The sequence below is a fragment of the Pseudoliparis swirei genome, chromosome 13 (genome assembly GCF_029220125.1).
Source record: "Pseudoliparis swirei isolate HS2019 ecotype Mariana Trench chromosome 13, NWPU_hadal_v1, whole genome shotgun sequence".
NCBI lineage: Eukaryota > Metazoa > Chordata > Actinopteri > Perciformes > Liparidae > Pseudoliparis > Pseudoliparis swirei.
Window position 1 is genome coordinate 17,858,845 of NC_079400.1, and position 17,388 is coordinate 17,876,232.

The 17,388-nt window shown below is 46.8% G+C and overlaps 1 protein-coding gene across 15 annotated transcripts in view; it reads left to right on the forward strand.

Annotated features, from left to right (window-relative positions):
- Positions 1-17,388, forward strand: part of mrtfab (myocardin related transcription factor Ab) — a 35,603-nt gene that overhangs the window by 6,261 nt on the left and 11,954 nt on the right. For 7 of the 15 annotated variants that reach the window (XM_056429709.1, XM_056429710.1, XM_056429722.1 and 4 more), the window contains exons 4-5: positions 4,270-4,320; positions 16,755-16,820. In XM_056429709.1, coding sequence (XP_056285684.1) covers positions 4,270-4,320; positions 16,755-16,820 — 117 coding nt within the window. The other 8 variants (XM_056429721.1, XM_056429712.1, XM_056429715.1 and 5 more) reach the window with 6 other exon arrangements.

Here is a 17,388-nt window from a genome sequence, read left to right on the forward strand (position 1 = left end):
GGCGTTGGCCACGCGGTTTTGACGAGTTCCAGTGTGTTGACCTGCTGTTGGAGGGGAACATTGGACCAGGTTGGACCAGTAAATGATTGACCATCTTTAATGGGACCCACCAGTGGCAGCGAGTGATGCACAACAACACACACAGTCCAACCCGACGACGACAAAAGACGGCCAGCTTCACCGCACGCCACACTGGGATGGATGCGAACATCCACGACTTCAGTAATTCCCCCCGAACACCATTTCAAGTGATGTTTACATCGTTGCCAACAAGTTGGCGTGTTCCTGTGGCTACTCGTCACAGGAACATGTTTACCTCTCAAGAGACGCACAAAGGACTCTCCCCTCTCGGCCTCGGGCCACCACTCCCCGAGTGAAACAACCCCTGCTCTTGTTGGCCTGCGCATTTCATTCTGCTGGCAAAAAAGCCGACGTGTCGCTGCAGGCACTCCTGCAGCTAATGTTACACGCCGATGCTTTCAGAGCGCTGGCGAGATGCGTTGCAGCATGTGACCCATGTTTATTTCCACGGCGATACATTTGTGCCGGGGGAAAGAGGATGAAATGCTCATCAAAGCCGTTTCTCTCACACCGGCGTCTGCAGTAAGTTTACTGCACAATGTTCCTTCGGCAAGTGCTGGGAGATGTATTGATAAACACGTGTCTGTGTGTGTGTGGTTGTATATGTTTTTCAGCACGAGGATTACAGTGTGTGTGTGTGAGAGAGAGAGTCTGTTTTGATTCAATTCATTAAAGCCCGACATCACAGAGAACGGCCTGAAAAGCATCGTCGTTACCCGTCATGTGTTCCCCTTGCCTCTAAATTGCAATGGACCGCGGCGCCCGTGCTGTGTTAATGTGACTCTGATCCCTTGAAACTTCGAGGCGAGGGAGTGGGAGTGTGTGGGCCGCAGCAGGAGGAGGAACGGGAAGAAGAGGGGAGGGGGAGGTGGCGTCTGAAATGGCAGTATTGCGTAACTTCTCCGAGAGGGAGCAGAAGGAAAGCGAGGGAGACGGCGGCGCGTTGCTGCTGGATGGGAGGCTCGGCACCAGCTTGTTTAGTTGTGCTCTGTTTCCATTTCTACTTTATAACTGGCAGAATAGTTAACAAAAGTTATTTTGTTGTTGTTGTTTTTTTAAGTACATGTGAGCGAAACAACGGTGTTGAGACGGAGCGCTCGTGGACCTTTGGGGTGGGCCTTGTTGTTCCTTTAAAGGGGCAGACACACGGACCTGCTCACGCCCTCTCTGCCGGGGCGTGCACACACTTGTAGACACACACACAGAACGGGAATGTGAGGTGCTACCTGTGGAGTACCAGCTGCCGGTGAGAGGAGAGCGTGTTGAAGTTGGCTTTTCTCTTGCTGGACTTGTCTTCTGCCACCGCCGCTGTTTTTGCTTCTTCTTCTTTTTCTTCTTCTTCTTCTTCTTCTTCCTCCCCACACACTAGTCATTGTGCTTGTTTTGGGAATATTAATCTTTGCCGGGAGGGTGACGCCTCTCCTCAGCATGGTGCAGAGGAAAATGACTATCACGTCAGGTAAAGTGTGTGTCTGTGTGCATGTGTGTGTGAGTGAGAAAAGTGATAATGAAAGTTACCTGTGAAGTGTGCCTTAAGCTGATCTTATTTTACTGTGTGTGGTGTGTGAGCGCATGTGGCAGTGCATGTTGGGTGACCTAAAGACTTGGCGTGCTGTTCTTGTTTGTGTGCTCCACGTCGATGTTACTAACTTTTAAACATTCTTTTCCACAATCAGATTACTCAACCATATTGGAAACTTCAAACCTTGATCACAGTTCACTAGGTGTAGATTTTAACAACAGCAATAAGACATTTCTATTAATAAAAAAAGTATTAACTGCAAATGTCATCAAAGTTGTAGAGTCTGTTCACCGTCAGTCCCTTTTTTAAATGTCTGTTAGTTGCAAATCCACCAAACACCATGCAGTGTACATGTAACTCTCAGGGTTTCACCTCAGAGGGTCCCCAGAACAAAGAGGACCAGGCGGGGCCGTAGGGTCAGATATGCGGGGAACGCTCCAGAGCCGATGAGGGTGGAGGAGGTGTCAAGAGGTGTGGTCGTTGATGAATTTGTCTTTTCTCAGAAAGGGAAACTCCCCGTGGCCTGACTGCAGGACCCAGACGGGGCCGGAGCGTCTGGGTTAAGCTGCGGGAACACAGCCCCCGTTAGTCACAGGCTCTGCTCCAGATTCAAGTGCAAATGACCTGCTCATTGCAGTCAGGACAGATTGTCCCAGATCCCGTCACGCACCCGACTACTACGACAGAGGCTGGAGACTGGATTGTAAATGATAAATGCAACGGGACAGTTTGTGTGCTGCGTGCCAGGCGGTGCTGTGGAAGCCTGAGCAGTGATGTTTCATGTGAGACTCTGCAGGTTTCTGTTTCGAGCAGCTGACGTAGTCGTGTCGGCTGGTTCACAGACTATTGCACCAACTGTACACGCAGCGAAGGGGACGAATCGTAGAAGTTGTTTTCTTTAGCCTGTGGCTTGAATTTGGTAAAACCTGCAGACTCGTGTGTTGCAGAAACACACAGGCGGAGTTCAAAATGAGCCGGTCCAGACTGAATACGAGATCCTGGCTCTGATGTTTACCGACCGGACCTGTTAACAGAGAGCGGTGTGGCTAAAGGGTGGTGTTGAGGAGCCGGTTGACTTTGGGATGTGTCTGATTTCATCATCCAGACTTAAAAAGATAAAGATCACGTCCTTCTTCGTCCCCACCCTTGCGTAATGGATGGGCCGTGGCTTCCCCTCCCTGTTGTGTCAGTGGCGCTCGGCGCCACTCGTATTCAGTTTGCCATCCGAAATATAAAAAACACACAAAAGAAATGTGAACCCCACAGAGATTTTTTATGCCGGGCAGTACTTAAGATGCAATATAGCAAGATATTCAAGCCGGCCGAGGCGATCCTCGTCCGGCAGTGATTCAGGGAGGTTATGTAACCGATTGGGAGGCGGCCAACTGCACTCTGCCAGGCTGAGAGAAGGAGGGGAAGAATGAGATGGAGAAACTGATAGATAGCAAGGAAGAGGAGGAAAGAGAACCAGGAAATGTAAAAAGAGTGGAGAGAACAGAAAAATGACACCATAACAAAGGTACTGTGCGACGTCGGTGAGGTGTGTTCCAGTCTCACACAAACATAATCCAGCTGCATGTCTCCTCGCCTATTAGATAATCTCAGATAATCCCAAACAACACAAATGGCTGTAATGGCAGCAGCATGTTTTTGACCCGTGGTATTTTTAGTTTGAGTACAGTGCACGTCGTTGAAAGAATCAAAGCGTGTATTTTATGATCATTGAATGTCTGCGTGTTAATTAAACTGCTTCTCAAATCTCAGCTCTCTGGTGACGCTGCCGGGCTGAATCTAAACACGTCGCAGGTTTCGGTGAATGTAAACAACTCTCAGACGAATAAACATCCACGCAACATATTTATGCAACTGAGGCACGTTCTGCGAGAGGCTTAATTCTCAGTAATTGTGTCCAGCACTGCACATGCACACCCACAGAATACGAATGTTTCACCAGTGCATATAGACACACACACACACACACACACACAGACACACACTCAGTCCTGAGTCCTGGACATGCACTCAGAGGCTTTGGTATCCTTCCTTATTTCACAGTGTGTCCTCCTGACGGCTTTTCAACAAGCACCGACAGACTCTCAATCTTTTGATTTGTGACCCGGGAACTCGCTGGTAGATAACGAGGAGCGAGCGAGCGCAACCAACCAGCCTCACATCTGTAGCCCCAAGCTAAAGAATTTCACTTTATCAGCATCGTAGATCTGCTAGTAGCAACAGGAGCAACAAGCCCACTCATGTAGCTCAGTGATCTCTAAAGACACACACAAGCACACACACGTAACGCATGCAGCGTGCGTCCACAGATATCTCACTACATACATTTCTACGTTTGTATATAATGCCCGTATGCACATTTTTGGTCATGTTTCGCTGGGTGGTTTGAACCCAGCTGCAGCACGGACACAGATACGCACGAACATAATCGATGTTTAGTGGAAATTCATGCAGCATCGAGTGCAGACGGCACGCTAACCACATGATGTTTCAAAATCCCAGCAGTCGTCAATTTTTAATGAAAAGTGAATTTGAGTTGTTTACAGGCTTTTTGCTTCCAGGCCAACTTAACCCAACATGATCCACTTCGAACCGTCTGCTTGGAAAATATGCGAATGAGAGTTTCACGCAGTTAAAAGTTCCTTCTGCCGCAGGTCCGAGCCCGGTGCTGCAGGGAGACTCTCCAGCACACGCCAACAGAAGACGTGAGTCCTCCAGTTAGTTTTACTTTGCGCCTCGTCTCCATCTCGACATCGCCTGCTGTTTCTGAATAATGGAACGGACGGGCACCAGCTAGCTCCGAGCGAGGCGCTCTTAACGTTAGCCGGTGAATGACGCGGAGGGTCGCCGTGAGCCGGATGTGTATCTCGGAAGCCGAGCCGTGTGCAGTGGGAAACTCTGCGTGGACGGCGGCACGAGGCGAAAAGCGCTGCGGCGCGATCGTCTTTCAAGTCGTACTTTAATTTTAGGGTTAGCAAACTTTAAGATCACAGCGGTTTGTGCTCGCATCGAGATGCTCGTGGTCACCGAGGGCCCCGCAGCCACTCGAGGTGTTTTGAACATGTGCTGTGTCTTTTTTTTATTTTTAGCTTCAGTAATGTGGCGGTAGGTGTTAAAAAACAAGCCAACTTCCATGTCGTGTGTCTTCATGGGGGTCACTGTCAGGGACATTCTGTCACCGAATAGGAGACGTCGTCAGTCTGATGCATCGATAAGTGAAAGAGTCATTTTGTTATTGGCAATAAACCAGCGCCACACGCACTTTTAGACCGAGATGGGGAACAAAGGTGTGTGCGGTACTTAAAGGAGATTCCCGTACGCGAGGAGAAGCTAGTAGTTCCTTTATTTGTCCTTTCTCTCCGTTGCGGTCGTAGCCTTTTATTTTTTATTTATGTGCCCAGGAGTCTGTTGTAATTGGACTGAGATGGAAATCCATCGTGAAGGAGAACAGAAAGCGGTGTTTCCTCTCTATGTGGGGCAGGAGGTCAGGGGGGGGGGGGTTGTTCCAATAAAAGATATGTTCAGATGTGCGAGTTATGCAACAGTCTGTGGAAATCCGTCATCATCACTGGACAGGGAACACCACCCCCCCCCCCTTTCTGGTTTTACAAGGAAGGTTTATGTTACCAGATGCTTACAGCTGCCAGCTGGTCTATGCCTCTCCTCTCACTTAACACTTGGGCTCCTTTTAGATGCTTCTCTCTCCTTCAACAGTGTACAATTAGACCATAGTTGGACTACTTTTAATTGACGAGGTGTGACACGGTGACGGGGGGGGGGGGGGGGCTACTGCAGCGCGGTCGAAGGCCGCTCGACAAAGAAGCTTTGACCACGCAGAGGGCGCTCTGTGATTTTGCCGAGTGCCTTTTTCCTATACGCACAACAACTTTTAACGATATTCGTATGGCTTTAATTTCCCATGGTGCTCTGGGTGTTGTATCTGGTTGTGCAGAAGGCTCGGTTGTTGCTTCCCGGTTTATTTTGCCCCCTCCTGAAGAGGTTGGAGTTGATGCTGCAATAGCATCGGTTGTATCAGAACCGGAGAGTCTTGTTGTCCTTTTGAAGGCTTCTCTTTGTGAAGAAAATGCTTTTGCTCTTCTACTGAGTAAGACATGTATTCATTGGATGGTTGATCCAATCACTTTCCAAGTGTTTGCCCAAATAAACAGTTTCCAAACCATCTGTCGGTCAAGTTACCACTGCATGGCCAACAGCACTGCAGGTTTATGCTCAGGTGAATGTTCCTTCCACAACGTACTGTCGTAGTTAAAGAAAAGGTCCATTGCAACACATGACACCGTCCTTGAAGCAGTTTAGGGATTATACATCTGATATCCAGAAGGACTTGTACAATTGCTTCAGCTGGAAACACATGTGGCGTTGTCTTACACGTTTCTTTCTTTCTTTCCCTATAATTACACACATGGCTGCCATGCAGAAACCAGTCTTCTTGGTGTGAGCCCCTTGCTTCAGATGTTATAGACCACATTCCTTCAGGCTCCATCTCTGTGCAGTTCAGTGGATCCACTCTTAAGAAATGTCAGTGTTGAGTCACGTGGCAAATGCAAACATTGCATGTACATTCCAGAGAAGACGGGGTCTGAAAAGTAAAGGGGAAAAAAACAACTTCTGGTTTCCTCTGCTGGATTGTTAACGGTCTGATCTGACCCGTGGTAGACCGGCACGTGGCCCGGTTGTTTCAGGTCTTGTTTGGTTAGTTTCAGTCTGACACATCCTTCATCTGTCTAACTCCAAAGGTCAATACCCAGGATATCCTGGGAAGTCTAAATATTATATGGGAGTATGGCTGGGTGTTTTGCCACTATGCTACTGGACAGATAACCAAACAATGCGACTACGACACCGTAGTTTGGGTATTATAATTAATTATGGTCAAAGAACTCATGCCTAAGATTCAACCTTGGATACACTTTATTATAAAGGCTACTGAAACATGTTGGTCAGTACTGAGTGAGGAGAGTTCTTTCAAAGCTGATGTCGTGGAACACAAACTCTCTTTAGACCTTTGGGTCAGCTCATGCTGTTTTCCAAAGTGCTTTCATTTATTGACTTCACCCTTAAGTCAAGGTAACCCTTCAAGCAAACACAATATCAGCTTTGTAAGTGATATCAGGTTTTGATCATTAGACACATTAGTTTGTTGGTCAGTAACATAATAAAGGAAATAAAAAGGTGATACGATACCAGCACCGTTCTGCTGGAATGGAATGAGATTTTACTTTGAACTGAACAGTGACATCAAAATGCATCTTTAAAAAAACAAGTTCCGTTATTTACTCTAAGTAGGTTGGAGTATGACAAATGCCACAGAGGTGGCAAGAGATATTTAATCACACTCGTTCACAGCTATGACTAGACGAGGAGGTCTGATGGCAACATGGATCTGGATGGTGTTCATCCAGCATGTTGTTGGGTTCCAGGGCCAATTATCCTGAAGTTCATATCATGGGCACCGTCATGTGTAGTTCATCTGAAACGGATGCAGAGCAACAGGCTCAGTGGATAGCAGGTCCGTCTTTTCATTGGCTCGATTTCCGTCCAAGTCGATGTGTCCTTGAGCAAGACACTTAACCCTGAATTGCTCCCTTCATGATTGTATATCGCTTTGCGTCAGCTAAATGAAATGCATATGTAATGAAACCGGCTGGCCTGGTGCGTTCGGCAGAGTTTTGTTGGAAACTGCTAATTGTTGTGGGAAGGTTAATGGAATGTGGCGGGGTAATTGTTGTGGGCAGGTCTTGCTGAAGGACATGCCGTGCCACTAGGGTCATTATGTTCCACACCAAGTGTAGGAAATAGAAAAACATTTGGACTGCAGGCACTTTTTTCTCTCAACTTCAGCCTTTTTTTTTTTTTAGATAAAAAAACAAGTTGAAGGTCATATTTTGCAGCCGATTGGCGATTTAATTTTGCAGCTAATGTTTAGGATTCAACAGTTAGCCGTGGACAAAAATGGGATGACTTGAAATCACAATGCACACACATTTAGACGTACGCCCCGTGGCTTTTGCATGCATGTTACTCTGCTGTCTTGATTTCCATCTGCGACGGTTGTAAAATCTCAATATCATCAGATGTCATTTTACAAGAAAACCAGCGATGTCTTTGATGTGGTCCGTGTTACATTGACCGTCTGGAAGCTGTCCATTCACTTCCACACACACAGGAAGTCACTATTTCTACAAGACATTCAAACAGTAATCGTATCCTGCCTGCTTGCCCAATACGCAGTGTTTTTCTTTTTTCAGAAATGTTTTTCAGCGACGGATGAAGAAAGACCCAGATAAAGATGTCCAAGGCCAAATAGCCTCACTGGAATGTTCCCAAAGCCAGAACTATGACAGCTAATTCCTCTTGCTTAACCGCCCAGTGTAGCGGTCCTCACCAGAATACTTAATACAAACAGCATGCTTAAAAAAACCATCTCATAGCAGGAGAACATTTGAAGATTTTCTGTCGTACTTAATAATTCATACGCATTGTTCTGCTTCTAGCCGTGCCAGCAGCTTTATAGATTCCAATGTTGGTTCACCACTTTGGTTCAGACTGAAATAATCCAACAATGGTGCCAAGAGGACGACTGAACATGCTCAGCGTCAGCAAGTTAGAACTTTATTTGCGAGCGTGTTTTCAAGTGTTAGCATTTAACTCAAATACCAGCTGTGTGCCGCCTCACTGGGCCGCTAGCACGGCTGTAGGCTCTAATAGTTCCTCTAATAGGCCCTTGATACTTAGTCCTCTCATAGGCCCTTGATACTTAGTCCTCTCATAGGCCCTTGATACTTAGTCCTCTCATAGGCCCTTGATACTTAGTCCTCTCATAGGCCCTTGATACTTAGTCTTCTCATAGGCCCTTGATACTTAGTCCTCTAATAGGCCCTTGATACTTAGTCCTCTAATAGGCCCTTGATACTTAGTCCTCTAATAGGCCCTTGATACTTAGTCTTCTCATAGGCCCTTGATACTTAGTCCTCTCATAGGACCTTGATACTTAGTCCTCTAATAGGCCCTTGATACTTAGTCCTCTCATAGGCCCTTGATACTTAGTCCTCTAATAGGCCCTTGATACTTAGTCCTCTAATAGGCCCTTGATACTTAGTCCTCTCATAGGCCCTTGATACTTAGTCCTCTAATAGGCCCTTGATACTTAGTCCTCTCATAGGCCCTTGATACTTCATCCTCTAATAGGTCCTTGATACTTAGTCCCCTAATAGGTCCTAGATACTTAGTCCTCCATCCTCACAAAGTACTAGTTTCAGTGTGGTCCGGTCATGGGAAAGACCAGAACTGTAGTTCCCACACACTCTGACCTCTAAGCCCTGAAACGATTCGACCTGCAGTCTGCTGCTTCACTGTGTTGGTCAAGGTTACAATTACCACCCAACAGAGAACGTGCACGTTCCTGCTAAGCTGTAAATTGTCGTCTTCTCCTGATGTTTATGTCGCCACGGGAGTCCGTGTTTTTTTTGTCATGTGGAAAACTCAAATTGAATCCCAAATAAATCTGAGGTCAAGAATTGCACTCGAGGGAAAGCCAGATTCGAGCCGCGGGGATGAAAACAAACACGCATGTTTGACATGTTTGGTGTCAGTTGACGATGTGTCGCATGTGTGTGTTGCCGGGATCATCTCAACCCACGCAGGCGACATCCTAATCCCTGTGTGTGTTGTCATCTCTGTTTCCTGCCAAGACTGTGAATCATAACACAGGTGGACTTTAATCACACACTCCTAACAGACAGTTATCGTAGATATCAGCCTCTGTTTGTTTAAGGTGTCGTCTTGTGTCCTCGCGTGTTCTGTACATTAGATATTCATACTCAGGCCTTTGTTTTATTAATACGTTGACTCCTCTCTGTGCTGAATGCATAGTGACATGAAGGGTAGGAAAGCAATGTGTCCTCTTCAGCCACTCCTCATAAAACTTTGATTCAGTCTGGGGGAAACGCGGCTTTAAAAGTTTGTGTGTGTGTGTTTATTTGCGGGCAGGGATTTGTGTGCTTCAAAGTAACCTTACCCTGCGAGTGCACAGGTGATACCAAGCTGAATATAGCCCCTTTATGGCCAGCTGGCCTTGCTATTTAAAACAGAGCGGAGCGAGGGGCCGTGGGGGGGGCGGGGCGACAGGGACAGGATTCTCAGACCGTCTTCAAACGTTTTTTTCACAGCGTCAGAATGAGACGCCTTTCCCCAAGGGCAGACTGTTGAAAAAACATTTCTGGAATTGCAGCGGTGATTGGGTATCAATCAATCACTCTAAATGTGTGTGTGTGATTCATCCCGCTATCAGATTTACCCGAGTATCCTATGACAAAGGTTGATTCTGTAGGATGAGGTCATCACGTTTCCAGTATACGAGGCGTGTTTGTAGATTTAACGAGTCAGTCTGTGTCGTCTAGAACGGGATCAGAACAGATTCTCTCCTTCGCAGCGTTATGTATGTGTGTATGTGTGTGTGAGATAGGGAGGAGTTAGCATGTGCCCCCCCCCCCCCCTCCAAGTCTGTAACAGTGAATGAATGGCAACAGCTGAGCAGGAGAACTTTATCGGCACTCTGTGTGTGTGTGTGTGTGTGTGTGTGTGTGTCTGTATGTGTGTGAGAGAGAGAGAGAGTATCAGGAGGAGCTGCAACCAAAGCATTCTCCCTGCTGCGCTCACTGCCGTCCTCTCTTCCTCCGCCACTCGCCTCTTTTTCTTCAGTTTCCTCGCCCTCCGCTCCCATTTTTTTTTTCGGCCACGACCCACCTCGTGGATTTCCGTCTCCGGGAAACCTGTCGGCTTGTCGTGACTCGTCGGTTCTTTCGCTGCAGGAGGAAGAGAAGAGAGAGAGAGAGAGCGGGAGGAAGATGGGAAAGGGAGAGAGAGAGAGAGAATCTGAGACGGACCAATCGATTCGTCTGATACAGAGGAGCGAGGCATTTGAGAGAGGAGAGGAGAGGCGGTAGCAGCATTTTTCCATCACGTTTTGGCTCCAGAGGACATTTTCTTTGGCTCGCGTTGGGGTCATCTGAAGCATTTGATTCGCGTCCTTCCCTTAGAAGGAGAGGAGAGACAATCAAGGAGACAGCTGTTGCAGTTTTGACACATCAAGGACGCTTCTTTCCTTCCCTCTTTAGCCAAAAACGGTGAACATTCGGGGACTTGGCAGGAGGACCGCCGCATACGAATGAGAAATTCAATGTTTACAAAATAATTTATCTCCACTCTGAATGATAATGCTGGACAACCATTGCTTGTCCTTTGAGCCCTCCCCCCCGGGCTCTTCTCCAATGGGAGACGACATGGAGAAGGCAGGACTGATGATGCAGCACGACAGACTCGTCTATTACAGCCTGAAAGAAGGTGGGCGATCCGGACCTGCACATAGTCAGTAGAGACGCACGATATTTTAAATTATTTGTGTTTATGTAATCTACTGGTTCATGTCAGGACTTCACGGTTTCACATAAACAGTTAAAAGGGCTTTCTCTATAGTTAAGCGTGGGCCGTGTGGGAAGGAAGTAGACGTGGTTATCTGGTCTCTCTGATAAACTCCACCGCTATGTTATATTAAGGAACCGTGCCAAAGACCGTGTGACGTTAAAGTCACGTCCCATATCACTTCAGTCTGCAAGGCGCCCTGCGGATCTCAATGTTTACTCCCCCAAAACTCATTGTGTGCATCCGTGAGACCTGAAGAACCTGATGCATCGCACCTCTCTTCTGCAAAGCCTTTTACATTGTGTTTAGAAAAATGTTGAAACCTCTATTGTGCGCTCATTTCACACGCCAGCAGGCTGCCGACTCGTTGGTGCATTTCTTGGCACCTTACCGCCACGTGTCTGTAGTTCAGTGGAATAGTGTGAAGCCGTTGGAGGGAGCGTGTACGACCGAACAATACAGGGACTCGTAAAAGCGTTGCTCTAAGCTATGATCCAACTAGCCACTCATATTTGTTTTCTTTTTTAAATATAACTTTCTGCTTTTGTCTTTACAGTTTTAGTAGTAGTTGTGTATTTTCCGATGCATCACGGTGTGACACTCACCGCCTCTGTGCCTTTTTGGGTTTCAATGTGATTTGGACATATCTGAAATGTGTAAAAACAAGAGGAAAACTAGAATGGGCACTCGGTAGAGCGCATACCTTCGCATATCACAAGATTGGGCATTGAATTATGAACATTTTAGCATTAGTTGCATGCCAATTGGACAAAAATGTATCGTGCTATGGTAAAAAAAGAGCTTGACCTTTCCATAACCTTGACCTTGACCTTTGACCCGATTGATCCCAAAATCTAATCAAATGGTCCCCGGATAATAACCAATCATCCCACCAAATTTCATGCGATTCAAGAACATTTTGACCTGTCCGTGACCTTTGACCTTGACCTTTGACCCGATCGATCCCAAAATCTAGTCAACTGGTCCCCGGATAATAAACAATCATCCCACCAAATTTCATGCGATTCGGTTCAATACTTTTTGAGTTCTGCGAAAGATTTTGACCTGTTCATGACCTTTGACCTTTGACCCGATCGATCCCAAAATCTAATCAACTGGTCCCCGGATAATAAACAATCATCCCACCAAATTTCATGCGATTCGGTTCAATACTTTTTGAGTTTTGCGAATAACACGCATACAAATAAATAAATAAATACACGGCGATCAAAACATAACCTTCCGGCATTTTCAATGCGAAGGTAACAACCACCGTCCGACCTTCAGAGACAAAAACATATTGTTCCTTTTTGAAAGGGAAAACTCAAGGCAGCCAACGCTGAAGTAATATCTAATACAAGCCCAATAGAGCTTAATTTTGAATAGTTTGCCGTCAGTGCAGCAGTAAAGTCAGCGTCGTGTGGTTCCCTCGTGAGTGAATGGCCCTGGACTCGTGTGTGTGTGTGTGTGTGTGTGTGTGTGTGTGTGTGTGTGTGTGTGTGTGTGTGTGTGTGTGTGTGTGTGTGTGTGTGTGTGTGTGTGTGTGTGTGTGTGTGTGTGTGTGTGTGTGTGTGTGTGTGTGTGTGTGTGTGTGTGTGTGACTGGACTCGTGTGGTTCCCCGGTGTGTGTGACTGGACTCGTGTGGTTCCCGGTGTGTGTGACTGGACTCGTGTGGTTCCCCGGTGTGTGTGTGTGAGACTGGACTCGTGTGGTTCCCGGTGTGTGTGTGTGTGTGTTTGTTTCCCCGGTGTGTGTGAGACTGGACTCGTGTGGTTCCCTCGTGTGTGTGTGTGTCCTCCAGCCTCTTTCCGTTCCCACCGATGTGTGAAACCTTCGCCACAGCGTTCATCGCTCTGCTCCGACAGACGGTGCGCATGATGCGTTCACGCAGGAGAACATTAACGCGCTCTCCGGCGCCGATGCCCCAGCGGGGGAAGAAGTTTCCGCAGAGGGTCCGTGCGACTCGTGTTCGTCAGCCGCGTGTCGCGCGGTGGCGTAAGCGAGCGTTTCCACCCTCCTGCCCGCTGGTTCCCCCGGTGTGGGAGGACTTGGCTCGACCTCGCTGACCTCGGCCCTCTCTCGACGCCGCTCACCTCAAATATAACTCTTGGATTCCTCTTTTACATCAAGTGTTCCCAAGTGGACGGACATGTATGTGATCTGTGTGTCGGTGTATGCGCACGACATTCCTTAACTTCCATGTCGGTCTGGGAACTTCTATCGCTTTATTGTCTCACTATTCAAACCACTGCCGTGCAGCTTCTTGCTTGCTCTGGCGTGTGTGGGGATGAGTATCGTCATTTCATCGGTTCTGTTCCTTATTGATACTCTTTATTGGTTATTTTTGGTTTATTTTGTGAGCTACTTTCTCTCCTGCGTGTAAGCACACTCGCTGTCGGTACAACGGTCTAAAGAGCTCTTCTTATTTTTTTGAAGGCTTACATTGACGACTCATTCTGGCCTCCATATTTGTTCATCGGGTCCCTTGCTTGTATGTTATTCGTCAATACTTTAGTCGTTACGACACTATCTTTATGATTCGGGCCACCGTTTCATGGCATGAGGCATCACTGTGAGACTTCATGGCTGAAGCTTTCTCATTTTCATAGTTTTTGTACAAATTGTCTTAACAATTAATTTTAGTTGATAAACTAGTGACATCCGCCACGTCAAGCCACTGTGTCGCCCCTGGACTAAACGACTCGAGCAGCTTCCAGTTCACTTCCTGCCAGAGATGAAGAATAAAGAGAGGGAGTCTGGAGAGAGAATAAATAAGTTGACTGGAGTGTCCTGTCAGTGTGAAAGAACACCAGGAGTGGGAGATGTGAGATGTGAGGCTTGGGAGTGAAAGTGTAAGATTCTCTTTCCCAGAATAAACCTCTTCCCTTGAAGTGCCAAGTGGCTCAGCATCTCATCCTCAACTCTGCCATGCGTGTGTGTCCCTGTGTGTCTGTTTGTGTGTGTTTTGTGTGCGGGTTCAGGCGACACCTCGAGTCTCCTCAGCGTTTGGCGCTGTGGGGGAAAAACATCTCTCGGCTTGCCGGTGCAACACGTACTTGAACTCGCTCGGCTGTGTTCAGGTCTCTGAGTTTACACCTCCGACATGTTATTGCTTGCAGAGGAGAGTTTCTAATCTCTAGTCCCTCCCAGGATGAGCACGCACTCTTGGAAATATAAGCGAGCGGGAGCCGGGCTCGGCAGCGCCGCTCCAGAGCCGAAGGATGACATCCGGTTCCACAGTTCTCTGACGTTGACCCGTCGAACCGGCAGTGTTTCCGTCCAGGCACGGAACGTTTGTCACACTAACGCAGGACGGCTAGGATGATGTCACTTAGTACTGAGGGAACAGGGAACAGGGAACAGGGAACAGGGAACAGGTGTCTTTTGTGTAGCAGACACACAGACATTGCGGAGCCCCACTTGTGTGTTCTACACACTCGTACCCCTTCGACAGGGACAGCTGGCACACATGAAACCAGAGTCTCTGGTATGGTGCGGGGTCAGATCAGTCTCAATAATTGTAAATGCGCACAGAGAGACTCAAATGCAACAAATATATATATTTTCTTTTTATTGTTTACACTGTTTTATGTTGTATGTCTGAAACTTTGTGTAATGTGCTACTGCTGCTGTCTTGGCCAGGACGCTCTTTTAAAGAAGATTTTTAATCTTACTGAGGCATTTCCTGGTTGAATAAATTTAAATAATTTTTTTTAAAACACACAGATTCACAAATGCGCAGAGAACAATTCACAAATATATTCGATTTACAAATACACACAGAAGGTTTTACAAATAAATTGGACTCGCACATGCACGCATGAATACATTCCGATTTGTTTGTGGATCGCTACTCATTTTGGTTTCTGAGACTCCCCTCCTGCCGTGGCTCGATTCACAAATGTGTTTTTTCAACATAGACTGGAGCTAAACTGAATGTCTGTACGGGGAAAAAATATATATGTCATTCCAGCCGCCGACTCTCTCAAACTCTGTAGAATTGAAACCAATATGAACAGTGAGTGCCACACAGTTATTTTCAGTTGTAAAGAAGCCCAGCGGAGGTATATTATCGGTGACCTATCGACCCCAGGAAAAACATCGCACCAACAGCGAGTAGTCGTTCTCTACGTTGTTGTCATGGGTGTGTTTGCCGTTGTGTCCTGTGTGACTGACTGAAGGGTCACTTCTCTAAATTCTCTGTGCTGCAGTAAATGGGGGTCAGTTGCAGCTGTCCAAATATGATTGTTGTTGTTTTAAAATAAATATATTTATTGGCATATCACGCTCCCCCACCCCGTCTTCCTCTGTCCGAAAATCGAATAAATACAACGTCTGTTAGGGGCTTGTATTGTATGGTTTGCCTGAAGAAGAAGAGACGACTCGTTATTTAGCCTTGGAATCCACAGAAATGAAAATGAAATTATTTGTGGTGATGTGCCGAGTGTATTCTTAAACACTGCGTCCTTATCGGCATTGTATTTCACACATTGTTCTGGATTGTGGGCACAAACATGGGGTAATGAGGGCGTAGCTGCAGGTTGCTACACGTTGTCCGTCTGTATTGCAGATGCAGCTCGTGAACCTGGGCTTCTTGGTCATATTCCATTCTTCATTTATTATCTCTGTATCCCCAAAATAACTATTCCGTCTCTCTGAGGACTCCTTTGATTTAGTTTTAAGTATAGATTAAAGAAACTTGACCACTTTGTCCAACATGGAGAGATGTGGATGCAGAAGTGAGAGACGTTGTGATCTATAAAACCCTCGAAGCTGCAGACACTTGAAGAAATGTGTCACGTGTGTCGTTGTATGGTCACGTATCTGTTCAGTGTTCAGGCCTCTGATCGCATGTTCCTGGTGTAACTCATAGAGGAGAAAAAGAGGATACCTGTGAATAAGTTCCCAGTTGACTTAAATTGTTGTTCTGCAAAAACCCTTCAACCTGCCCTGGTCGTAATAATAAATGTTTTCCAATTTAACATACAATTATGATTATGAGGCTCGAATGAGCTTGATTTATACAACGGGTTTCACTTTAAAGCGTTTATAGGGTACAAGCCCGGCTACTGAAAGGTCAAACATGGTTCTAATCTTTTGGTCCACCACTGTGTTCCTTAAACTCTCGTGTGTTATGTAACGGGAGCTTCCTGTTTCTAAATGACGTTGCGATCATATGCAGCGTTTCTTCTCTCGCTAATGGAGGCTGGTCTTGTTTCAGCCTTCATGCTAACCGTTCCCTCTCCCTTTCTCATCTTGTTTGCTTCTCTTGCTATATATCCCTTTTACAAATACTCATAGTTACTTCGTTATAAGTCTTTTTTATTTTGTTTTTATTTCCATCCGCGCACACTTGGCACAAAAGAATACACATATATTTTTTTTACCTTGAGAAACAGGAAGTGTCTAGACGCTGCTCGCAGCCCAACTTGTACCGCCTCCGAGCTTTAAAAAAAAAAAAAAGAACACATGAAAGAAGGGGGAAATGAGAGGATGAATGTGGCGTTAGAGAGCGCAGGTCCAACTGCCTTTGGGTTCCCGTGCGTGGTTACCCACGTGAACGCAGCAGACGGACTCCTGAGCAGGCGCCAATAAGAGACGACGAGGACGCTCCGAGAGCTCGGCCCTCCATCGTTGCCGCCACTGACTCTCTCTCTTCTCCTCTTTCTGCTCCCTCGCCTCTCGGTCTCCATGCAGTCCTCCAGCTCAAACTCCAGCAGAGACGCACACGGGAGGAACTGGTCAGCCAAGGGATCATGCCACGTAAGTCTCAGCTTTTAAGTTCAAATGTACTGTATTCGACACAGATGGTATAATGTCCCCTCTGCAGGGATGCACACGCTCCACACACACTACTGGAATACTCGCCTAAAGATTTAGTATTGGAGTATGTCGTACATTAACGTAGTTTTATATTTAGCATGTGGAGGGTCTTATGATGCTTGATAGGAACTAAAATGGTCAAACAGGGCGGTGAGTCTGGGCCTCCGAGCCGAGGTCGGATTGTTTACCCTTTCCCGATGCGACGGTACCCGCCATCCTGTTGCGTAATAATACATAATCTATGGGCGTGTGGTCGTTTGGTTTGCGAGCTTATTGTGCTCATCCTCATCTGCTCGGCCGGATGTGTTGCACGGTGTCTGTCACCGCGGGGTCGCCATCAAACGCATCTTCACCGTTACGAAAGGTTGAGATGTCGCAAACAGTGTTTTTGGTGAAATGTCCGCCCTTATTTACTGGCACTAACGGTCCCAAGTGTGTGCGTCCCGCACGTGTCACATTTGTTGGTGTCTTTGCACCACTTTGTGTTATCGAATGGGGGCAGCTTCCT